Source organism: Perognathus longimembris, chromosome 11 (assembly GCF_023159225.1).
Source record: "Perognathus longimembris pacificus isolate PPM17 chromosome 11, ASM2315922v1, whole genome shotgun sequence".
NCBI lineage: Eukaryota > Metazoa > Chordata > Mammalia > Rodentia > Heteromyidae > Perognathus > Perognathus longimembris.
The window spans coordinates 28,001,587-28,027,542 of record NC_063171.1 but is presented as its reverse complement, the minus strand read 5'-3'; the positions used below and the strand labels follow the sequence as shown (position 1 = coordinate 28,027,542).

Sequence of the window (25,956 nt, the reverse complement as noted above, 5' to 3'; positions counted from 1 at the left end):
TTATGCTCTTAATTAGTAATTGCAAATCTCCCATCCAGTAGGTCTACAGGTCAGTTTAAAATTACATTTGCTGTAAATCCTCCACTCCTTCATGAATTTTCTTCCATTCTTACCTTTGGTGTTTGCAATGAGCAAGTTCCTCAAAGGGGACCTATTCTAATCATTTTTATAAAGTCATTTTTTACCCTAGGGAGTAGTTTGTGTGGGACAGCATGTTTGTAACTTCCTTGGAGTTGCCTGAGCAGTGCCAAAGTTCATATTGTTTTCAGATTTACCTGAAAAGTTCTGGAAAGAACAGAATGTCTCATCTGTCTAGCACTCTGTATTTCCTCATCATATTAGTGCAGAAAGTAAATGAAACATAGAAATAATCTTTTGCACAGACTGCACACAGGTAGGGCTTTAGTTTAACCAAGGAGTGGGATATCTTATCCCCAAGGTTCCGATAAATTTTCTTTAACTCAGCAAATAAGCCCTTGCCTGCTCCAGGGAACACGCGAGGCTGAGGCTGTCCTGAAGGATGAATGTCACCATCCAGGAAATGACTGTTCTGATTTCACAATTGCAGTTCAGTTCCTGAAGCTTCAGTCTGTGCTCCCTCCTTACCACATAATTGGCTGAAGTTTTTGTCCTGGTTCCTGGTGAAGTTATTTACACACCACCGCCTGTGATGGATGGGCCCTAGGGGGCAGATTATTTGACCTGCTGCCTCTAACATGGCCTGAATGGATGGAGCATTGTTTGGAAACAGCACACAGAAAAGTGAGCTTGAGAAATGCATATACTAATACCAAATACAGTTCTGATCATAACTTTAAGTACTTTCAGTACCTATAATTATTCGTTGTAATATATATAATATGAATTCTTTAAGGGGACTGTATCTCTAGCTACTTCCTATGTTTTAATTTGAGTCTGTGACAGACATTTTATGAAAAAGCACAGTCATAACTAGAACATTAGTTTAATACCAAGTCATTATATTGGGCTACCCCTAACATTTCACAATGCTGAAGTCAACTAAGAACCATGTTCTTAATGAAAGTAAGGAAAGTTTAGCAGACATTTGTTTTCCCAACGTTTTGCTCTTCCAAAGTCTTTTCGTTTCCTGGTCCTCTGGTCTTCCTGTTGACCTGCTGCACACAGGGGAGAGGGAAAAGTGGTATTTGTTTCTGAGAACTCAACTATCTGTAAATGACTTCCTCTTGTTTGCTGCGTCCCTTTGCAGAGTTTCATTTTCAGATGCCTGTTTGCAGGATCCATGACCTGGAGGAAGGAATCGTGTCAGCCTCCCTCATCCTGTGCACCTAGCCTGATCACTCCGAGTATCATCTCCTGGCATTGCGTGTGCTTCTCTTCTTCCTGGAGTTCATCATTCATGTCACTGATTTCCAGTGCATGTGGAGTCAGGTTTTAGAAATATGAGACAATTTAAAAATTACAGATGCAAGGCATAGTACGATCGAGCCAACATCTGCAACTAGTTTAGGGGATTAACGAAATAGCTGCTCTGGATGACTGATACTTACCAGGGCCTCTCCATTTCCCATCGAAATCAAAATGCCTGTGCTTTGTATGTGCTTCAGTTTTCAATGGAAATCAAGACTTCATCTATTACATACTTTCCTTTATTAAGTTTCCTCATGGAGTATCTTGAGTTACAGCCAATTTTCAATTAGCCATGATTAAGGAGGTCAGGAAGAATATGGGTAATTAAAATCCACAAATAATTTAAAAGACCGACTTTAAGCAGAAGTTCCTACACTTTTCCCCTACAACTTTTTACTTAAATTACCAGCAAGGGAGGACATATGCAGTTTTTATTTTACTTGTTTGGGATTCTATTTTCAATTTAAATTTTATTGTAAAGGTGATGTACAGTTACATAGGTCAGGTAATGAGAACATTTCTATTTGAACAGTGTTACCCTCCCTCATTTTCTGTTTGTTTGGTCTTCTGTCCCCAGCTATTTTTATTATAAGTTTTAATTTGAGTCCATAATGACATCTATCTTTTATGAAAAACCACAGTCAGAGCCGGTTATTCCTCAGTTTTTAATGATTCAAAACCCTTCTTTTAGGATACACTTCAGATTCTGACATTTATGCCTCACTTCCTACTGTCCCCTGTCTCTTTCTTTGTCCCTCATCTCCTAAATTCTGAACGCTGGCCCTGGGGTCATTCAGCATCTCCACTGCTCCCGGCTCTCTCCTTGCTGCGACTTTCTATGTTTCATTCTTGTACCTGGAGTGTCATCCTTTCAATTTTTACCTGAATAGTGACTTCTTATTGTCCTCTGTTCAAACAGCATGTCCTCTTCCTGATTCTCACAGTTACCCTCAGTTCTCTTGATCAGACCGTACCGGCCATTTACACTCCTGTGTTCTTGGCACGTAATGTGAGATCTGCTTGGGATAGATGTCTAATGCCCATTGAAAGAATAACACTGGTAAAGGTTTGTTCAAAATTGGAAATTAGATGGCCAGCAAGTAGGCATTCTATGAAATAATGACCTATGATGCTGATATTCAGAAGGGAATGTCTACAATATATGGAAGCTCTTACTACTTATTTTTTTTGTGCCAGTCCTGGGCTTGGACTCGGGGCCTCAGCACTGGCCCTGGCTTCTTTTTGCTCAAGGCTAGCATTCTACCACAGTTCCACTTGTGGCTTTTTCTGTTTATTTGGTGCTGAGGAATCCAACCCAGGGCTTCATGCATGCTAGGCAAGCACTTTACCGCTAAGCCACATTCCCAGCCCCAAGCCACATTCCCAGCCCCTCTTATTACTTTTGAACACTATTTTGGTCATCTAGAAAGGGGAACTGCTCCTTCAATATAAGTTGTTACTCACTGATAGTTGTCATTTCTTACATAAATCCTTGTCCCAAGTACTTTTATATTTCTTCAGTCCTCACAAAAATGGTTTGAACTGCCATCCACTGAGTGAATGGAGACACAGAGAGGTTCAAATATGTATTCAAGGTGACAATTATGGTATTATGTGGTGGGCTGGGATTGAACCTGTGAAATCCTGCACAGTTGCCAGCCTCCTAAGCTGTCTGTGTTCAGAGGCCTCCATAGCCTTTCCCAGCTCCATGGCAGAGCTGAGAACCAGCTGTGAGGTCATTTTTGTCTTTTTGTCATGCTGTACTTTTTGGCATTTAAAGCACAGTGACTCAGGTCCTGAAACTTCCAATTTTTCCATTTTCTAGAAGGTGTTATTTTTTTTAAATGGCAGCAGTTTCTGAATATGAAAAATCACTTTTTTCCCTCAGTCTTGGGGCTTGGACTCAGAGCCTAGGCACTGTCCCTGGCCTTTTCTTCTTCTTTTTTTTTTTTTTTTTTTTTTTTTGCTCAAGGCTAGCACTCTACCACTTGAGCCACAGTGCTGTTTCTGGCTTTTTCTATATATGTGGTGCTGAGGAATTGAACCCAGGGCTTCATGTATGTGAGGCAAATATATCACTAGGCCATATTCCCAGCCCCCAAAATCACTTTTTATTCAGTGAAAAAAAAATTGTGATGCCTGTCATTTATGTCCTGGACAGAGAGAACGGTGGTTGATAGACTTGGAGCCCATGATGCTTAGAAGATGGCTTAGGCAGATGAATGGCACAGATCTCTTGGGGATAGTGAGAGGAGTGGGATGGCCCTTGTAAATTGAAATGTTCATTGCAAATCTTCATTAGGGTTGGCAATCATTTTTATTATCATTAGTAATAATGTCCTTTTGAACTCTTAGTTTTTCCAAAAAACTTTAAGTCAACTCATAGCTCCTAGGGTTCCCCTAAATTAATATTATTAGCAATTCCAAGACATGTTTTGGATCTAAGTAAATGACTGATTTATGAACTGATTGTAGAAGTGTAGTAAAGGTCCAGTCTGATAATTAAAGGTAGAAGGGTTTTCTTAGTGAAAGAGGTATCATGCTGAGACTTTGATGAAGTGAAAATAATGGAAAAATAAGATACGTGAATAAGTAGTGCTATTTTTCATTTTCTCTGAGTGCCTTCTCTGGACCAGGCACTGTCCTTTAAGTTACCTCATTTCACTTGGCACAGATTCTGTGAGAGGACAACTTCTGTTCTCTGTTGCTTTCTCCCATGCTCTCTCCTCCTTTATAAAAAATTAGCATGGATACAGCATCCCCAGCTTTTAACAGAACATTGTGTCCCAGTCACCCTTTGTGGTGTGAATCACAGTCTAATTCTCTGATAGGATTCTGTCATCGCACATATCTTCTAGGTATCCTTTATTCTGAACTAATCTGTTGCAAAGAAGAAAACCATACAGATTCATGAAGGAGTTACAACATTATGTGCCGATTGTTTATTGAATCCATGGCAGACACCCACAGTGGAGTATCAACTATGGCAGATAACTGTGTGTTTGCTGACACATATTCTAGTGCTGATCAGAACTAGAACAATAAATGAACCTTGGCCACTTTTGTAATGCAAAGAACTAGTTTGATGTGCGCAAAAGTGCTATGAAATTAGTGTCTCTCAAAGATCCTCTTTGAAGAGAGCAGGAGAAGATGAATCCAAAATGACAGTGCCAAACCAACTACATGAAGGTCAGAAAGTTCAGTCTTGGCTGAAGACATGGCCCTGTCTAGAAGGAGCTTGTGCTCTGTAGAAATGGAAAAATGACCAGTGGCGTGAGAGCATAGTCTTGAAGAGGAATGGAAGGGTATTACACTTTCTCCTGTTCTGTCTTTCTCTTTCTAATGTGACCACTTGAGATTCAGGTGATTGCTTTCACCTATTTCACACTCCCCATTAAAGGCTTTCCAATACCAGAATCTCTTAAAACCATGTATGCATTTGTCCATCTTCTCTACACAGCAGTTTAGCAAGAATGCAACAGAGATAGGATGCCCAATCTCACGAGTGAATGAGCTCTTTCGTTCTTTCATGAATTTAAACATTTTGATCTCTGACTGGTAGAATGTCTCATGAACATTAAGGACAAACGATCTGTTCTCTACACTTTTTTCTCCAACAGTATGGGAGAGAGGACTGATGCTTTGAAAGGGTATGGGTTCTACTCAACAAGGTGGAGCTGGGTCTTGAAGGCTCAGAGAGAGACCCAATAACTCCATGGAATAGTGTTATTTATACAGAAATCGCTTGCTATCTTAGAACCCATGGGCATCCTGAAGTCAATGCAATATATGTATATATGTTATGTTTGTTGGTTGTGGGGCTTGAACTCAGGGCCTAGCTACTGTCCCTGAGCCTCTTTGTGCTCAAGGCTCATGCTCTACCACTTGAGCCACAGCACCACTTCCAGTTTTTGAGTGGTTTATTGGAGGTAGGAATTTCTCGGGGACTTTGCTGTCAGGGCTGGCCTCAAAACCTCAGTCCTTAGATCTCAGTCTCCTGAATAGCTAGGATTATAGGCGTGAGCCACCAGCACTTGGACAAACTGTATTTTGTACTTAAAAAAAAATATGCCATCTAGTTTCTAGAACCTTGAAAATAGGTTATAAGAGTGATTAATATGATAAAAATACTTGATCAAGGAGAATAGAAGCAAAATAATTCACATCAAAATGATTTCTATCCATTCAACAAAGAATCTGTAAGTGAAAGAAAAGGATCAATACCTATGTTCATCTTATATTTGGGGGCCTATGAAGCATGTCTTTCCATGTAGGATTTTCTCCACAACAGTAATGAAGTGGGTGCAGAAAATGTGTGTTTAATACTATGGATAAAAGGAGTTATTATCCAATGTTCCTATTCTTAAAGGACATAGGGTCCAGTCCTGCTGAAGAACTCTTACTCATTTTTCTCCTCCAGTAAAAACTTGGCCATGCCTGGAACTTTAGGACTTATGAGAGTCCTTCACTACTGACTCAATCACATCTGTTGTCTCTTGGAGTGTTTCTTAGAATGGTAGCCTGTGAGTGCTTTTAAAACAATGAGATTGGGCCCAAGTATAGAGGCACAGTCTTGCAATGCCAGCTATTCCTGAAAGAGGTAGGAGGTGTTTGTTGTCCAAGATCACTACACAAGAGCACAAGATCCTATCTGGAAAGCAAACTAAAAAGGACTAGGAGCATGACTCAAGTGTACAGCACTTGACTACCATGCTTGAGTCCCTTTATTGCCACCAACCCCACCTGCCATTCTCCCCAGAAAACAGCAGAAACCATTCAGATCGTATACCCTTCTATTTATACCACTGTGGTAGTTAATCTTGATTGTTACCTTGATTGGCTTGAGAGATACCTAAGAGATTACTGGAGTCTACCTCTGGATGTGCCCAGGATAACATTTCCAGTGATGATATCATGAAACCTCTGAACTTATTAATGGTTTAATCCATGGATGAAATCAATATTTGAAGAATCTACTGGGAAGTAGTAAAACTGGAAAGTGTAGTCTAGAAGAAGTGGGTCATTTGGGGCATTGCTGTGAGGCCCTAGACTCATCCTGTTTCTTTGACCTGCTTCCTGGCTGCCAAAAGGCAAGCAGCCTCTTCTACCATGTGCTCCTGCTAGCATGTTCTGCCTCATCGCAAGCCTACAGAAATGGAGCAAGTGAACTGTGGACCATGTATGGACACCTCTAAAACCGTGAGAGAAAAATAACCCCCTCCCCCAGGTATTCATATTAGTCAGCATTTGCCGAGTAGCACATCAGTCTGAGAAACGAATCTCAAGGCCTATTAAGGATTTTTTTTTTTTTCCCAGTCCTGGGGCTTGGACTCAGGGCCTGAGCACTGCCCCTGGCTTCTTTTTGCTCCAGGCTAGCACTCTGCCACTTGAGCCACAGTGCCACTTCTGGCCATTTTCTATATATGTGGTGCTGGGGAATCGAACCTAGGGCTTCGTGTATCCGAGGCAGGCACTCTTGCCACTAGGCTATATCCCCAGCCCCTGTCCTTGAACTTTTTTTGTTGTTGTCCTATTCCTGGGGTTTGAACTTGGCCTGGGTGCTGTCCATGAATTTTTGTGTTCAAGGATTACTAATGCTCTATCACTTTGAGCCACAGCGCAATTTCTGGCTTTTTTAAAGGTAGATAATGAGATAAGAGCCTCATAGACTTTTCTGTCTTATCTGGCTTTGTGCCGTGATCCTCAGATCTCAGTCTCCCGAGTATCTAGAATTACAGGTATAAGCAGCGACAGCCTGGCTCCTTGAGTGTGTTTGCTCAAGGCTAGTACTCTACTGCTTGAGCCACAGCTCTATTTCTGGCTTTTTGGGTGATTAATTGGAGATGAGTCTTAAAAGATTTTTTGCTCAGGCTGATTTTGAACTGTGTTCCTCAGATCTCAGCTTTCCATGTTGCTAGGATTACTGTACCTACATGAGCCGGAGAAAAAAAGAACAAAGCACTGCAGGAATTCTAACTTTGTCATAAAAAGTATTTTTTCCTTTCCTTTCTTTTCTTTCTTTTTTTTTTTTTGTCAGTGGTGGGATTTGAACTTTGGGCCTGGGCGCTGTCCCAGAGCTCTTCAGCTCAAGGCTAGCGCTCTACCATTTGACCCACAGTATCACTCCCAGTTTTTGAGTGGTTAATTGGAAATAAGAGTCTCATGGATTTTCCCGCCTTGGCTGGCTTTGAACTATGATCCCCAGATCTCAGCCTCCTTAGTAGCTAGGATTACAGAAGTGAGCCACTGACGCCCGGCTCATAAAAACTATTTTTTTGGACTGTCTATCTGAACCAGAATTTTTTTAATTTTTTTTTGTCACACTGATATACAGAGAGGTTACAGTTTCATACGTTAGGCATTGGATACATTTCTTGTATTGTTTGTTACCTCCTCCCTCCCCCCTGCCCCTTTCCCTTCCCCCCCCCCCCCAGGACTTATTCAGTTCATTTACACCAAACAGTTTTGCAAGTATTGCTTTTGTAGTCATTTGTCTTTTTTATCCCGTGTCTCTCGATTTTGGTATTCCCTTTCAGTTTCTAAGTTCTAATACCAGTATACACGGTTTCCAATGTAGTCAGATAAGATACAGAGATAGTGCAGGTACACCACAAGAAGGTGATACAAGAAGATCATCAATAATAGAAGCTACGGTTACACATAGAACGTGGAAAGTAGTTACAACAGTGATATAACAAGCATTTCCATAACATGGAGTTCATTTCACTTAGCATCATCTTAGATTGAACCAGAATTTTTTATCATCTATGTTGGGAAACCCTGCCTTGACCCCATCCATCACTTTCACATCTTCCCTAAGACTTAGGCCCTCTGTACTTCAAAACTTAGGATGGCTCTCTTTTCCTCTACATGTATATGACTCTTACATATTTTGTGCCTCAGGATCTCACAAGCATCATATTTTGTAAAATCCCACATGGTCAGCCAAACTGTACTGAAAGACAAGAGAAGGGGAAGAAAGGTTTTTCATAGGAATAGGTACTTACTTTGTTCCCACACAATCACTAGAAAATTCTTACAAATGCTAGAAAGAGTGAGATGCAAGGCTTTCCTTCCTCCAGCAGACTGACAGAGGGAGGTAAGACAAGTGCATCAGTTACACAGGATTATGGCACTGATGGGGGAGGAAGTGAGTTACTCTCCTGGGTCCTGGGGCTAACTTGGATGGCATAATTAAGCTGCAGGAAAGGATGCCATGATTTTATACTAAGAAGAAGCCCGAGGAACCCACAGCTCTTAATTTGTTGCTGTTGATAGTTTCACCACCCACGATGCTAGATTTTTTGAAGCAAAAGCCATCTAACTTTATATTTTTTTGACATTTAGTATTTTTAAAAAAAAATTCTCAAAGTGATGTACAGAAGGGTCACAGTTTCATATGTAAGGCAGTGAGTATACTTCCTATCAAACTTGTTACCTCCTCCCTCATTTTTCTCCCCCCCCTTCCCCCTTCCCCAATTATGCTAATATTGTGACTCCTTTACCTTGGAGAAGCTTGATTCCTTCCTTCCTTCCTTCCTTCCTTCCTTCCTTCCTTCCTTCCTTCCTTCCTTCCTTCCTTCCTTCCTTCCTTCCTTCCTTCCTTCCTTCTTTCTTTATCTCTCTCTCTCTCTCTCTCTCCTTTTTTTTTTTTTTTGGCCAGTCCTTGGACTCAGGCTCTTGAGCACTGTCACTGGCTTCTTTTCGTACCAGGCTAGCACTCTACACTTGAGCCATAGCACCACTTCTGGCTTTTTCTGTATATGTGGTGCTGAGGAATCGAACCCATGGCTTCGTGCATGCTAGACAAGCACTCTACCAATAAGCCACATTCCCAGCCCCTCCCATGGAGAACTTTTGAAACTCTGATTCCACAGTGGATCAATGAATCCATTTCCCACTAGAACATCAGTATCTATGGTGGTGGACTCTGTAACATGGTTTGGCCAGTAACGTTGATTTTAGTACCTGAGTACAAAGAATAGCTTCTTGGTAATACTGTTGGTATCCTGCTTTGAGAACATTATAAGATAAAGATTTGTACATTGTCTTAGGCATCCCAGACTTTGGACTTTATTGGAAAGTCCTCATCATTTGGCAGTGATAAATTGATGTGTGTCTTTAACCTGAAATATTGACAATACATGTGTTTGGGGGGGGGGGAGGTGTTCTCAGGACTTTAAAAAAATCTGTTTTTTAATGCTTTATTTATTAGCCAATTTTCATTTTCATTGTTCTTTAACATTAAAGGAATGGGTTATTTTTCAACAAGGAGATAGTTGAGAATAAATTAATTCATTTTGTGACTAATATTAGAATTCCAGGAGAAAACCTTAATGTCACCTACCCACTCTACTCTGCCTGCTTCTACTTCTTCTCAGGCCACAGAAAATGCATAGTGAGGTGATTCAGCCAGCATGTAATAGGAGAAGACAGTGGTGGTCCTACTATTTGATAATTTCATTCCCATTTTAGCTCTCCTGTGCAAATGCTTATCAACTGTCAGTGATTCTAAAGCCCCTTTGTCAGGATCTCTTTAGCATCCCCTCTGTTCAGAAATGAAAGGTAAAGTCCCTGTACACAGAGAGCCTCAGACATCCTGTCCTGGCACTTTCACTCTAGCATCTTTTTGGATTGGCCAGGCTGGTGTCATACTAAGTATCTTGATATTATCTCTTCGATAATGTTCACATTACTCAAACTAATTCAAAATGTTTTACTTTAAGTTTTGCTTTTTTTCCTAGTGTCATTTAACCTTTTGATCTTGCCTTATGGAAGCATTCTCTTTTATTGGCTCTGAACATGGAATATTCTATTTTTCTATCTCTCTTCAGTTAACCTTCTGTCTCCCTCATTCTTCCCTCCACTCAGCCAGTACATGCTACCTTTCAGCAAATTGTTATACATGCTTTCCAAGAGCCACTGGAGTCACAGTTATAGACATGAAAAATTGTTTCAGCTAGGCAAAGCTTACTTCTGCAGAAGTGTGTACCATCATCCTGAAATCTGGCAAATAAGTACACAGAGGAGTCACCTGTTCCTCCATTTATCTCTAATGCAGCAGGCCCTGCTCCTCTCTTCAGATTGGTTGAGCACAATCTGCTCACGATTGGCTTGTTTGAATCAGGTAAGTTTTATTTATATAAGGTGACCATCAAAAGACTTTAAATAAGACTAGCAGTATACAAGTAATCTCAAAACATAGCCACACCCTCTGCTATTTCTTTAACAGTCTGAAGTGTGTCTTAATTCCAGCTTGGAAAAACCAGTTAAGACTAAACCTTATATTTCAAAAATTCTTCCTTATCCCAAAGCAGTTCCTCTTTTTCTTTCTGTACTTGCTGAAATTATCTTAGCAGTTCAGTCAACATGAGCCAAGCCACCGAGCCAAAGCAGAAACTTTTAAGCAATTCACTTTGATAGAAAAGACAAGTTTTTCTCACAGAAGACAGCTCTGAGTTCCCACTGAAGCTCTGAAGTCATCCGCCTCTTGTCCTACAGCTTCAATCACACCCATAATCACAGCTCATAGATTTGTATATCTGATGTAGACTGCTTTATAGCCAGAGGTCTATTATGTACAGTCCCATTTCGATATATCCAGACTGAGCTTATGACTCATCTCCTCCCTAAACACATTCTTCACTCTGTGGGCCTGCCTCCAGTCTTTTCAATTTCATGAACTTGGGCACCATGAGTCATCTTTAGTAACCCTATTCTCTCTCATCCTTGATTTCTAATTTATCATTGTCACACTAATTTTCTTCCTAAATATTCCTCAGTTCTATTCACTTTCCCATATGTCCATTTCCACCATTTTTGTCAAAGTTATCACCATGTGTAATTTAGGAATCTGTAATAGTTAACTATCAGATCTCCCTGTATCCTTTCTCCTTTTCCTAATCTCTTCAGCAAACCAGAGCCAGAAGAGATCTTTTCTGATGCAAATCTTTCCTGGCTGCTCTACTTAAAGTTCTTCAAAGGCTTCCCATTTCTCTCAAGATAAAGACCCAATTGCTTCACATAAATTACATGGCCAACAATGGTTTGCTGCCTCTCCTTTGGCTTTTTCTTGCACCAGGCTCATTCCTGCTTTATAGCTATGGTCATGCCATGTGCCAGCCCCAACTCTGTTTTCTCCTGATTCCCTTCCAGTTTTAGCTCAAGCGCTAAAAACATCAAGAACACCTTTCCTGGTAGCCCATATGGGTTGCAGCTTTCTTTTTTTTTTTTTTTGCCAGTCCTGGGCCTTGGACTAAGGGCCTGAGCACTGTCCCTGGCTTCTTCCCGCTCAAGGCTAGCACTCTGCCGCTTGAGCCACAGCGCCGCTTCTGGCGTTTTCTGTATATGTGGTGCTGGGGAATCGAACCTAGGGCCTCGTGTATCCGAGGCAGGCACTCTTGCCACTAGGCCATATCCCCAGCCTCCAGGGTTGCAGCTTTCTTAATGCAGCAAATGCTTCCTTTGCAGCATTGGTGTTTGGCTGTAATTTTACATTCTTGGGAGCCAGCCTCTTCTCAGTGGCTATTCCCTCATCTCATTTATCTGAAAGTTTCTGAGGGTTATCTTTCCTGTTTCCAGTATGTTACCTGACATATTCTTGAATGAATTCATATTTAGTAAGATTTTTTTTCCATCAAAGAAGGAAGCTCTCTGGATTACTTTTAGTAAGATTCACAAATTTTACTCAAGCCTTGCTAATTATGAGGTAGGCATGTGTATTTTTGTCCTTGAATGTGAGAAGTAGATGAGGAGCTTAGTTCTCATTCTGTTTTATATCACTTGGAATGTCTTCCACATGGAGAGCCCAGTTAACTTCAAAGGAAGCTCTGCACATGGAAAAGATACACAAGGGGAAAAAAAAAGTAGAGCACTGATTTTCATCATGGTTAATGGCCTGGATCTTGCAGAGTTTTAGGTGAGTAAACTGAGAAGAAACAGCTCACGCAGTGAACTCTGCAGCAACAGCAATGCATAGAGCAGAAGTGATGTGTAAAGAGGCCATTGGACAAATTCTGGAATACTGTGAGAAAGAGAAGCAATCTTTTGGTAGTATTTAAAGAATTGAGATAGTGCAAAATCCAAGTGAATCCCCAAGGTATGCAACATACCCCTATTAAAGACTGCAGGCTAATGTCCAGGAGGAGAGAACCTCAGTAGGAAGAAATTTCAAGAGTGTTTACTGGGCAGAGTAGTTGCAAGATGGGGAGGCACCATAGAAGCAGTCCTTGGAGATTTGGGTTGACGAGAATAAAAGTGGGAAGGAGGCTCCCCTAGTTTGCATGGTGAGGATAATTTGTGGAAAATGACCTAGGATTCTGTTTAATGTATGCAATTTTGTTTTGATGGGTGCAATGTAGGCTGAGCACAGTGACTCAAGCCTGTGATCTTAGCTACTTGGGGAACAGAGATCTGGTTGGATGCCCATCTGAGCAAAAAGAAGTTCAGGAGACTCTTAACTCATTGGATGATTGGGTGTGGTGGTATACATCCATTATCCTAGCTACAAGAGAGAACCAAAAGCCAGGCACCCTAAAATAGCTAAAGCAAAAAAGGATTGGAGGCACAGTTCAAGTGTCAGACTGCCTGCCTAGTAAGAACAAAGCCTTTAGTTCCATCCCCCAACTGCCCCTACCAAGTAAGATAGATGATTGCAATTTAAATTGATGTCAATTATTATTAAGTGTATGTTGCCATTTTCAGTGGGGGACGCTGAATCTTTAATTAAGGAGATTTCATGTAAACATTAAAGATTGATTTCGTATTTTCAGTCAATTTTTATTGTACCTAGTTAGTACGTTTTTTTAGTCACGTCAATGAAAGCCAAGTTTATTTCCTCATGTGGTTTCCCAATATTTGACAACAGGGCTATTTCTTTCCATGTTGTGATGTGGGGTGGTCTAACCATTGGGTCGTTCATAATCTGCTTTCATTTCCACAATGAAATGTCCATTACGTTTGAGTAACAAACAGTACAAGACATGTATCCAATACATAATGTATGAAACTGTAACCTCTCTGTATATCACTTTGACAATAAATAAGAAAAAAAGAAAATATGATGTGTATGGTATATAATTATACCATTAAATTTTATTTTACACCTAAAAAAAGAAAATAAATGTTAACTTAAAAAAAAAAAGATCTCGGGCTGGGGATATGGCCTAGTGGTAAGAGTGCCTGCCTCATATACATGAGGCCCTGGGTTCGATTCCCCTGCACCACATATACAGAAAATGGCCAGAAGTGGCGCTGTGGCTCAAGTGGCAGAGTGCTAGCCTTGAGCGGGAAGAAGCCAGGGACAGTGCTCAGGCCCAGAGTCCAAGCCCCAGGACTGGCCAAAAAAAAAAAAAAAAAAAAAATCTCAAGATACTGCCCATTTTAAAGAAGCAATACTGTGACTCCAACTTGGATTTTTAAAAAATAGCATTCATATTGTTGGAAAGTAAGGGCATGTAGAGGAAAGTTGAAGGAGGATATAAATATCTTACCACCAATTAACAATCATAGGAAACATTTTGATATATGTTGTCTTTTTTCTGTCCTTATATTTACAAATATAACATAAATAATGCCATACGTGCATAATAATGAGCACTGATCTAAGACCTTTACATGGGTTTTTAATTCACATAATTGTCACAACATCTTCATACTACAGGTATTCTTGTTATATGTATGGCATGCAGATATTATGTAACCTCCGACCAGGTAGCAAGTATTAGAACTGGGAATCAATCCTAGGCAATCTTACTCAGTATTCATATGCTGTGGCTATCTGTCCATCTGTTTGTCCATCCATCCAGGTACACACACATCCATGTATACATACATATCATATACATGACATAGTAGGTATTTTTGTTCATTTTAATTAAAAACCACTGGATTTTTTTATCATAGTCTTTTAACCAATTCTTTGTTAGACATATAGATGGTTTCCAATTGCTTGCTATTCGAAACCGTATTTTCGCAACATCTTGTATGTGCTGTGGAGTAAGCTCTGAAATCAAACCACCAGTGAGATTTTATTTCCTTCAAGTGCTAAAAGGCTGCATCCTCTAAGCGTGCTTTGCAAATAGGAACACGTGGCTGTGGAGTATGTGAACTCCTGCAAGGAAGGCCTGCTGCTTAGCCCCAGTGAGTGGCTTGGCAATGGAGCGGAACCTGATCTCTTTCCTCATCTGTCGCATAAGGAAAATATTACCTCCCTCACAGGGTTATTATGGAGATGAAGAGGAATAATATGTGTGGAACTCTTAGCACAATGCCTGGCACGGGGCAAATGTTCGTTATTGTTATTATCCTGAAATTCCTAGAAATGGGGAATTATACTCCCATTTCCTAGAAAGTTAAAGCCATGAAAGAAACATTCAAACACACAAATGTCACTTAGCCAAGTCATTAATACTAGTGGCAGATTTTTTTTAGTCCTGATCTTGGAGATCAAGAATACCACATCAGATATTGGATTGTTTTGCATTATAGACCACTGCTCCTTGAACCCCTCTATGCTTTCTTCCTATATTTTCACTACTTGCTATGCTTTCTTTCTATATTTTCACTACTTGCTTACCCTAGTAATATACTTATTCCATCTGCCCTAGTCATATACTTATTCCATCTGTTTCTTGTTATATCACATAAATGGTAAGTCTTAGCTAGGCATTGCAGCTCTCATTGTGATCTCTGCCTGGTATCAGGCACAGGGTCTGGTCTTCCATAGGCTTCAGGAAATGCTTGCCACCTGACTTATCTAATGTCTTAAGTGAAGAAGCTCTTTGAACTTCTATCTCAGAACTGCAGGCATGACCCCTTTCCATTCCTTTTAAAGCATGTGCCCTTCTAGGCTGATTTCCCACCATGAATGGGGTACTGGTGGAGGGCTGGGGTGGGGAGGATGTCTCTGCAGCACAGTGCTGCTCATTTTTCCAGATCTGCCTGATCTGAGCAGACATTTACTATGCTTGGGAGAAGGCATGAGGGAGCAATGACTGTTGCTCAGGTGTCCTTCTGTTTCCTTCTACTTTGTTGCCCTGTAATTAATCATTAATTTAGTGCATCAGCAGGGGTGTGGCTAGCCTCTCTTTGGGGGAAGAGGTAATCTACCAGTTTTTCCCCTATTTGCTTAAAGCCACTCTTCCAGAATCAACCATAGCTCCCATAGGTATCTTCCTAAGATGGCTACCTGGCATCAGGCTTCGATGGTTCATACCTAGTAATCGTAGCAACGCAGGAGGCTGATATATAGAATTAAAGTTCAAAGCCAGTCCAAGCAGACAAATGCACGAGATTCATATCACCAGCTAACTAGCAAAAAGCTGTAAGTGGAGGCATGGCTCAAGTAAAAGAGTACCAACCATGAGCAAATGAACCAAAAAACCAATACAACCACAAAACCTGGCAGAGTTCATTCGGAGGCTAATCTGTCCTTACTTCTTGTTTCAAATTATGTTCAACCAGGTTGTTTCCATAACCTGTCAGATTCTAAAAGTATTAAATGACATGACATCATTCTAATATATGTTATGATATACCATACCATAGAAGATGTCAACAAAAAGACCTGTTCTCAAAGTAAATATAAGGCCCTTCCTATCATAAAGTTCCCAGAAATTAAAATCCAGAGATTATGTTTCCAAATGAGTTTGAAAAGCCTAAATACTTGAAGAACACCAAAGATTTTCTCTTGTCCAGGTGTTATGTGGAGGTACCTTCAGCACCTGTACCCTTAACTTACCTCCCTAAGAATGTATTGTTTCTTCTAGAGTTTTACAATTGAACTAGTCTCTTTTTGTTCCTTACCAGATAGTCATTTTTCTATCACTATAATGAAATAGCCAGATCAGTTAACCTTTAAAGACAAAAGGCTTATTGTGGCTCATGGTTTTAGAGATCCAGTTCCACATCAAGTAGCTCCATAAACTCTGCGCTTCTGACAAGCAAGCACAAAAGCATTCACCGCAGTGGAGTAGACCACTCATTGCATGAGCCAAGAGGGAAAGAGGAGAAGAAATGGCTGGAGTCTCACAATAGTATCCAAGGCTATGTCTTCAATAATTTTTGGTCCTTCCAACCACCTGGAGAAATGAGCAGCTACACCTTTGCTGGAGCCATGGTAGGGTCTACCCAGCCTTTGTAGTTATAGTTAATAGATTATATAATAGACTTTCTCAGATGAATGACTGCTTCTGTAACGACCCTCCATAGTACCTATCTCTTCTACACAATGCCCATGTAATAAATGTTTACAATACACCAAAGTCAAATTAGCAAACAGCCTCTGCTTCACAGCTTTCCCCTAAGCTGCTGCAGTTAAAAGCCAGATGCATAGCTAAAAAACACTTGCATGGTTTACCATAACCAAGACCAAGGTCAAAGCCCTGGCTCACCACGTTGAAGGCCTTGACCATGCTGGAACTTTTCCACAGTGCTTTTTTTTCTCTCGTGATTTTCTACTTTATCTGTGTACTAATTTTATGAACTAGTGTGCTGGCCAGATGTTGGGTCTGAGCCTCCCTCCCCTTAGCATGCAGGTTTTGTCTAGAACCAAAGGAGAGTACGTCCCCTCTTAGGGCAGGCTTGCCTCCAGGAGAAGATTCTGGGCTGTTTCACTCTCTCCCTTGCTGGTCTTCAAAGTTTCTATTTATAGCCAAAGAAGCTTGGGTGCTGTTTGTGGTAGTAAATTTTAAAAGTTGTTTTTCTCTAGTTGAACAAATAAGAACATACCCTTTCAGCTCTCAAGATTCCTCCTCTTCATATAATTATGGGCTCGCTCGCTTGCTTTTGTTTACATGGGTACTGAAAACAGAATTTCGTATTCCAATGCCAAGAAGTTGTAAGTAGCTATTGTATTGATGTTGATAGATTTCTTTTGGTGATGTGAAATACTGAAAGGATATGTTATATTTTATACTTATTTCCCTATAAAGGGATGCTATAACTAATCACATTTTTGGGCATTCTTTTCAAATTTTAGTCTTTTTTCTTCTCTTCCCACTTTGCTTTCCCTTGTTTTTGAACAATTAATTCTTCCCTAGCATACTTACTCCTGCATTCTGACCATTTTTGCCAAATGTCTTCTCTTTTCTTACTCCATTCAATGATTTACCTCAATTTCAGGATTTCTCCCTGAACAGCTTAGGGAGAGAAAAGGTACATTAGAAATTGTTTTTTCCCTATTTTACTACTTTGAGCTGATTGTCATGGGAGGAAACAGCTCATTTGTGGAAAATGTGGTTTCTATGTTGTCAAAGGAAGATGGGAGTTTTCTCTGCTGCTTATGGCAGCATCTTAATTGCTGACAGAGCTCAGTGCCAAACACTCTCTTGTGGACGCCTGTGGAGAAATGCGGACATCTGTTGAGGAATGCGGACATCTGTGGAGGAATATGGACATCTGTGGAGAAATGTGGACATGTGCACTCATATGGCCCCCAAAAGCCTCCTCCTTTTTTCTCTAAATTAGAAACCCTGTTGGAATGCAAATGACTGTACTGTCATATATATATGTATATATATATCCTTTAATACACTATAATTACTTTTATTTTCTGTCTCTCTGATACTTTTGGAAGGCAGGGCCTCTATGCAAATGCTATACTAATTAAACTCATTTTAATTTTCAGATAGCTCCATACCACATGTACTATACTAAATTATGTTTATGAATACTACTTTGTTTATAACATACTATACATCTTTAAATAGTACAGATGCTAGTAAGAGCAGGAACTTTGTTGTTTCATGCCATCTTAAACGCAAAGCTTAATTCTTACCTTCACTTACCATAGTATCTGCTTTTTAAAAAAAGAATGACAAGAGACAAGGAATGAAGAAAAAAAAAGACTCATTGCCTTTCTTGTCTCTTCTCACTTTCCATATCAGAATGTCGACTCCTAGTCTTGTTTCTCTGCTGGCCTGTAATAAATGTTTGATGATCTGAATTACTCCCTATGCCCAAATCAGTTTTTACAACCATGTGGTTAGGTCATTTGAATCCAGAAACTGAGACCTCCTTATTGCTTTCCACTTAACTTCTTTTTATGTCAGGTGTACACAGTATCTGGAAAACAGCGCTGAGAATGCCCCTGCAAGATTTGGAGCTTCATCTTTCCTATCTCACCACCGTCTTGCCCCTCTACTGATTATTTCTTCACAAGTAATAAATTGTTACCTATGCTAAAAGCACGCAAGCAAAAACAAACTGAAAAAAAAAAAAAAAACAGAAACAGAAGCTACCACCACCATCCTCACTTTGGCCCTGTACTACATTCAGTCATTGCTTTATACTCTTCGTTCACCCCATTAACTGTTGACTTCTCATCCCACCACCAAGTTGAAAGTGGTGGAGCAAAAGCCTTTGGCATTGACATTGGACTTTATGTCCTTTCTTATGATGGATTTGATGCTCTCAGAAACACACTTGAAGTTTACCATGCCTTTGACTCCCATGACCTTACTGCTCTTCTTCAACGTTCCTTCTCTGTCTTTGTGGCCACCTTTTAAATGTTAGTATTCTCCAAGGATTTTACTTGAGCCACTGCTAAGTTGCTCAGAGTTGTAACAACCATTGGCTTTGCTTTAGAAGTTACCTCTCTTACATGTATCCTACAAGTACTCCAAATCCTATAAGCCCTTTGATAGATTCATTAGTACTGCATCTTTCTTTTTTCCTTCTGATATTTGTAATAGTTGATTCGAAAATACATTATATCCAAGAGATTGATAATTATTCCAAAGAGCAAATTGTCCAACAAAAATAATATTCAGTACCTGTGTATATGTAATTTTTTGGTAGCTCCACTAAAATAAAAAACAGCAGAGCTGAATTTAGTTTTAAAAGTAGACTTTATTTAACCAAGTTTATGCTGACAGTTTCCTTATATATTTTTAAAAGTTAGATTCTTAAAAATGTTTTTTTATTAAGTTTTCAAAATTCAGTGTTCATTTTACTACTTTATGTTGTAAGTAAAACTAGTCCTTGCAATACAAAAAATTATTACTGTAATGTACATAAACATATCCTCAATAGAAATTCTAATAATTCTTCCATTTGTTTGGCCATCTTTAGATTTTGAGAAAAACCCAAACCTCTTCCAGGTGCTCCAAAATTACAATAACAGAACAGGCTGCTACCATTAAGAGGAATCATGAGTTTTTAGTTCAATGAAAATTTTTTATCCCACTAGTTCTAGAGTTTTTCTTTTTATGCATGCTTCTCTCATCCAGTCATAAGTCCTACAGATTTTATCTCCTAGATATTCAGTAGATTAATTTTTTATCATGTCCTTAGTTTGTGCTTTGGTCATTTCTCTCTTGGGTATTTATGATAATTTGTAAAACCTAATTTCTCTATCCCCAGGAGCACGCAAGAACCATTGACATGCAGGCACAGAGGCACACATACATATGCACATAAAATAAGAAAATGGACCCAATTTGCAAGACATATATATATGTATATATCTATAATATATCTCCTTACAATGTGTGGGGTGAGGTGGGGTATGTGGGTGTGTGGTGCTAGGGATTAACCCAGGGACACATGTTCTACTGGTAAGCAGTGCACTCTACCACTTAGCCTGTACCCTGGCCTGTCTCATAACATTTAAGAAAATTTTAAAAAAAGGTTGCATTGTTAATACTGTACTCTCAAGTCTTTATTTTTATATAAAGCATACAGTTTGTGAATATAAGTCACAAGGATTTTTAAAAATAAATATATTAGAAATGTATACTTGAAATTTGGTAATTCCAGGGTAATGAGATCAGTGAAATTTAGAGTTGTCACTGAACCATTCCATTTTCACCCCATGTCCTTCTCATTTCAGATTTAATTATTATTATTATTATAAAGGTGATGTATAGAGGGGTTACAGTTACATAAGTCAAGTAAAGAGTACATTTCTTTTTTGGACAACGTCAGCCGTTCTCTTGCTCCTCGGCTTTTTTTTTTTTTTAATCTTGAGTTTTCTTCACTAAGTGGGTCTTTCATACTTGTTCTTGGTGGAAAATGAAGAAGCAGGACACTTGATGTGCTTCTAGGCTCTTCTGAAACACTAAGCCACAACTTCCCAAATCAGGTTAAATTCCCCTTCTTTTGACATACATCTCTTACAAATAATTTTGTAAGAGAAATTTGTCCTTGAAATTTGAAATTTTGTCTTGGTGGAGCTGCTTCCCTCCCAACTGGAACATTCTTAAGGGTATGGATTATGGCATCTGCATGCTTTAAAAAGATTTGGTGTATGAGAGGTTTTGAAAAAATTTTCATTGAACTAAAAATGTGTTGTTCCCCTTAATGGTAGCATCCTGTTATGTCCATGGGAAATGATAATTTGCTTGTTGGAACTTTTGGAACATCTGGAAATTTTTTCAAAACCTAAAGATAGGCAAATAAATGAAAGAATTAGTAAGTCTTATTCTTTTGAGAATATGATTATGTATGTTACTGTAAACCCTGGCAAGGTGGAAATAGTCTTGGTGTGAAATAATTGAGCCAGCTCTTCTTACTGAAAAAAACTAGGTGTGGTCATTTGCTCTAAGGAAAATGAAGTTTTGGTTTTATGTATTATATGTGTACATGCAGGAGTCTTCACACTTCAGTATGAATAAGAATTTTCTCAGAAATATGTTAAAAATGTAGATCCCTGGGTGTTTTTATCATAAATGTAATGTGGTAGCTGGCACAGGAATATGTGTGCTTAGAATGCAACACAATGACTCTAACGTAGTTGAGATTTAGTGTTTTCACTTTTCTGTAGAGAGTGAGAAGAGATAATTTTGATCAGTGGAGATGAGTTTCCATAATGTGGACCTAAGAGGAATAACCAGTGGGTGTCTATATCAGCAACAGAACTCCAAAAAGTGGGCCCTTGGGAGGTGCTGTGTCAGGGATGGAATATCAGCTAGGTTTAGAAGTATGAGGAGACACTGGGAAAGAGGAACCATGAGAACTTTAGCTCACTTGATAATTTTCCTGGGGATTGGCTTTTCTCCTTCAACCAGGCCTTTCTCTTTTAACTAGAAAATTAAATAGTAATATAAAACTGAAATCTGATTATTAGAGTATTTTCTTAAGAACTGACATCTACTCATTCAATGAATGATTTTTTGTTGTTGTTGTTGTTGCTATTTTATAATAAATCTGGTAGAGGTGACATTTTTACCTTTGGAATACCATCAGTCAATCTCAGATACAATTGTATCTTGTTCTATGACAGCAAAACTATCTTGCATAGAGGATGTGGTAAACTATTATGCCATGTAGAAAAGTTTAACTTTACAACCACTGTGAGGGGGAAATAATTTTGTGTTAATGCTACTTATAAATAATTTCATCAAACCTGAAATCTAAGTTGTGTTTTATATTTATTTATAGATTGATTGATTGTAGATCATGGGGCTTGAACTCAGGGTCTGGGTGCTGTCCCTGAGCTCTTTTGCTTAAGGCTAGTGGTCTACCACTTTGAGCCATTTGCAGTTTTCTGGTGGTTAATTGGAGATAATTGTATCACACTGACTTTTCAGCTTGGGCTGGCTTTGAACCCTGATCCTCAGATCTCAACCTGCTTAGTAGCTGTGGTTATAGGCACGAGCCACTAGTGCCTGGCTGAGAGTGTTTTAAAATTTGAATACCATGTAAAGATTTCTATGAAGATGATGTACTTTTTGTGTATGGCACATAACAACCAGAAGTAGATGGATAAATCAAGGCCATTAAAAAGCTCCAAACTTTTCATTTTAGTTTATTATTTCAGCTTTTCTTCTCAATCAGTCTTTTCATGGCTGTTAACAAGGAGCTAATTGGTTGGCTTGAGTTCCTGTTCCTGCTTTTCTCCTTTTCCTGGCTATCCTCTGCTGTAGATCCTAATGAGCTGCAAACCAGGCAGACAAATGGACCAGTAGGCTGGAAGGAGAGAAGAGGCAGTGGGCATGGAATGTCTATTGTTCATCCAATCAACTAAATGTGTTTTAATTGTAGCAGCAATGCCATAAATAGGACTGGCACAAGTCTGTTAGGCTGCCTCATTTCATTCCTGTCTGCTTCAGTCACTCTGCTTCCGCCATCCGTAGGAGTCCGAGATTTTTATTTTATTCACCAATGGAAAAGACCTCTCTCTGGTCATCTTCAGTTTTAGCAGAAATAGTCTCTTGAATAGCTCCATAGAAGTTGAGCTTTAGGGGAACAAGGCTGTTCTTATTGCAATTTATATCTTGTTTTGACTTCAGTAGACCAAGGATGTGGAGTCTCCATTGGCTTGTGTTAAACACTTCTGCTGGTGTCTGCTTTCTTGCAGGTCATTCGTAAGGGCTGGCTGACCATCAGCAACATTGGCATCATGAAAGGAGGCTCCAAGGGATATTGGTTTGTCCTCACTGCAGAAAGCTTGTCCTGGTATAAAGATGACGAGGTAAGACCCAGCGTCAAAGAGTTATTTTTGTTATGTGTTTCTAAAGTTGCATGAACTGATCTGATTGTGGTATACAATTTTCAAAAAGCAATTGTCCTCTCTCTTATCAGTGAGATGGAGCTTCAAATGTTTATTTAAAGAATCACTTCTGTTTCCTCATGGATATTTAATTTGACAATATGCCTTCAAATTTCTTTTCCTGCTTATTTCTTTGGTATAATTGTACTTTGTTTCTCTGAAGAAATGGAGTTAGAGATCAGTCATTGGAAACTTTTCTCCTTTATGATAATACGTAGGTATAGGTACAATGAGTGCAATTTTTTTTTATTAAATAATGTGTTGAAAAGGCCTAAGGTAATAGGACATCTTGAGAGTGAAATTAGTAACACCAATGCAGAGTTAGTGTAGCCCGCTGAAATTGTTGCTATGACAGCTGTCTCAAATGAAAGACTTTGAGAATGTGCACATCACTAGTCTTCAAGTGAGGCCCAGATAATTGTTTATACAACATTTCTCTTTTTCTTTTTTGAGAATTTGATATCTCTGTAAAATATTCTGCTTTATATTAGATGTGAATAATTTGATCCTGTGACTTGCTATTCATTTTAAATCTGATAGATATAAAAGTGCACCAAAAAGTTATATTAGTCTTACAGAACCATTTTGGTGCTATAAATTATACAGGACTAGATTTTAGTTGCATACATGGAGACTAAGTATGTTTTAGAAATTTTAGCAGCTCAGATCTGACCTGTTTATAATTTTGCATAAACTGCTATTTATAATTCAGCATGAAAACATCATATAAGAGATACTCTATAATGGCAAAACTATGGAGGGGTGTAATTATCAAGGCATGCAGATCAGAGTTAATCTTTGTGTAATATGTTTTTGAAAGCATTGCTACTTGTGTTTTTCGGTTCTTGCAAGAGATCATTCATGTCTTACAGTGCTTTCCATTTTCTGCATGCCTTTGTATGTGGACAGTGTGTTGAAAAAAACACTGGATAATTTTTTGATTGCCAGTAGTTTAATCTTCTGTAAAGGAATTCAAATCCTTTGCAACTGTCAGAACACATTTTCTATTGTTTTTGTTACTGACCTTGATTAAAACTAAGGTTGGCTTGTGACAGTCTGAGGATAAGCAGTGATTTTTTTTCCTGTATGGACAGCTTACACATCACTGTCATTCTGTGGGAAGCTCTAGTTTTAAAGATCTCAGCTTGAGTTTGCAGGCAGTTCCTTTCATATGAAAGTGAGCAAACAAAGTATCTTCTTTGTTGTTCTATTGCCCTGATTTTACTGAGGAATCATAATGGTTGTGGCTAGTGTTTTGTGAATATTAAATGAGCTCGTTAAATCATATTACTAGTAGAGGTGTTAAAACAGACTCTACCACCATCACCCTCAGCAACCTTAAAAAACAACAACAAAAAGCCAACTCCCCAACCTCTTGAAAATCCATTTCTACAGGAACCCTGTTTCTCTTACTAAAGAGCATTTGATATTGGCGATGATAACTAACTTCCCAAGGTCATATCTGAGAGTAGAAATATGTACCCATTCTGTTGGGTTCTAGAACCTCGGTTCTTAAGCACACATATGGGCAAGAATTCTAGAGATTTCTGGGTTTGGTCAAGTCTGCTCCATCCCACAGAGCTTTCATGAAGGTGATTTCCAGACATCTAAGCACTGCTTGGTCCTGGATGTTTTGACTTGGGGCTTCAAGGACTCTGGGGTGTGGGGCACACCCACCTGGGCGCCTTGCATCATCACTAGGGGGTTCTAGCTGGCACAGCCTCTTTTCCCAGCCTTGGGGCCAGGTGACTGCTAGCCCCGCCTCCCTCCTCAGACCACGTGGTGCCAAGATGGCGCCGGGGGAGGAACCAAGAGGCGGTCCTGAGGGTCATGACGTAGATGTAGGCCGCCCTTTAGGGAGGTCCCTCGGAGCTCCACCCTGAAGGACAGCTCAGGCATCAAATCACAGCCCCCATGTAGGTGCACATATTTCCCCCTCCTTCAGCTGCCCTCCAACCTGTGTAAAAGAACAGATCTTTTCAGGAATAAACGAGTTGGCTCGACCTGCTCCCAGGCTGCCTGGCTATCCTCCGCGGAGTTGGGGGCTGGGTGCTGGTCTGTCAGCCCCCTATATCCTCTTCCTGGACCCATCCGCGTGGGGTGTGCTATCCTGTCTCTCCTGCAGGACAGGAGAGCATGGGAGGCTAAAAACCCTCTACAATGGAGTAGCTACAGATGGATGTAGTTTTAGGACTCCCTTGCCTGGCTGAAATGGTGGTTCCTGAAATGAACCTATTAAAAGGCACCCAGTGTTCTCTGTAGGAAAGGAAAATGTCTTTGGAACTTGATGAGTTCATATCACTAGACATCTCTTCCTCTTCTCTAATGATACAAGATAACCTTTTACTGAATCACTGCTGCTGAAGCGTTCTAGGGAATACCTGACTCCAAAAGGAATAGGAAGTAAATCTATACTTACAATATTACCCAAGTGCCAATCTACATTTTATTGTGTGTGTGTGTGTGGTTGGTTGGTGGTCAGGGGCAAGGGAAAGTGAGAACAACTTCTGAAGTTCTCTCTATTTAGATCATATGTCAAGAAAAAAAAGAATGGATGAAGATATGGCTATATTTGGAACTAATAACTAAGTAGACTAATCAAACAACATCAGATATTAAGTACTCTGAACAAAAACAAAATAAGACAAAGAGTGAGAAAGTAGTCAAGAGAGCCTTAAAATTGGGTGATTAGAAGGCAGGAACATTGGCTGGGGATATGGCCTAGTGGCAAGAGTGCTTGCCTCATATACATGAGGCCCTGGGTTCAATTCCCCAGCACCACATATGCAGAAAATGGCCAGAAGGGGCGCTGTGGCTCAAGTGGCAGAGTGCTAGCCTTGAGCAAAAAGAAGCCAGGGACAGGCTCAGGCCTTGAGTCCAAGCCCCAGGACTGGCAAAAAAAAAAAAAAAAAAAGAAGTCAGGAACATTCCAGCCTACAGTGGAATGATGAGCTGTGTAGAAAAATTGGTTGAGGAACATGTAGTAGAGGGAACAATATGTGTAACTCCCCTGATATAGGGACTGAGAGCAACCTGAGTATAGGAACTGTAGAGAAAGATTCAGGAAATGAACT

General features: G+C 39.7%; 1 protein-coding gene across 10 annotated transcripts in view; it reads left to right on the top strand.

Moving 5' to 3' along the window:
* Dnm3 (dynamin 3) overlaps positions 1-25,956 on the top strand; it is a 492,945-nt gene that overhangs the window by 222,001 nt on the left and 244,988 nt on the right. For all 10 annotated transcript variants that reach the window (XR_007212664.1, XR_007212666.1, XR_007212665.1 and 7 more), the window contains one exon: positions 22,691-22,804. Coding sequence is in view for 7 of the 10 variants with exons in the window: in XM_048358313.1 (XP_048214270.1) it covers positions 22,691-22,804 (114 nt within the window). In the remaining 3 variants the exon portion in view is untranslated. The remainder of the gene's footprint in view (positions 1-22,690; positions 22,805-25,956) is intronic.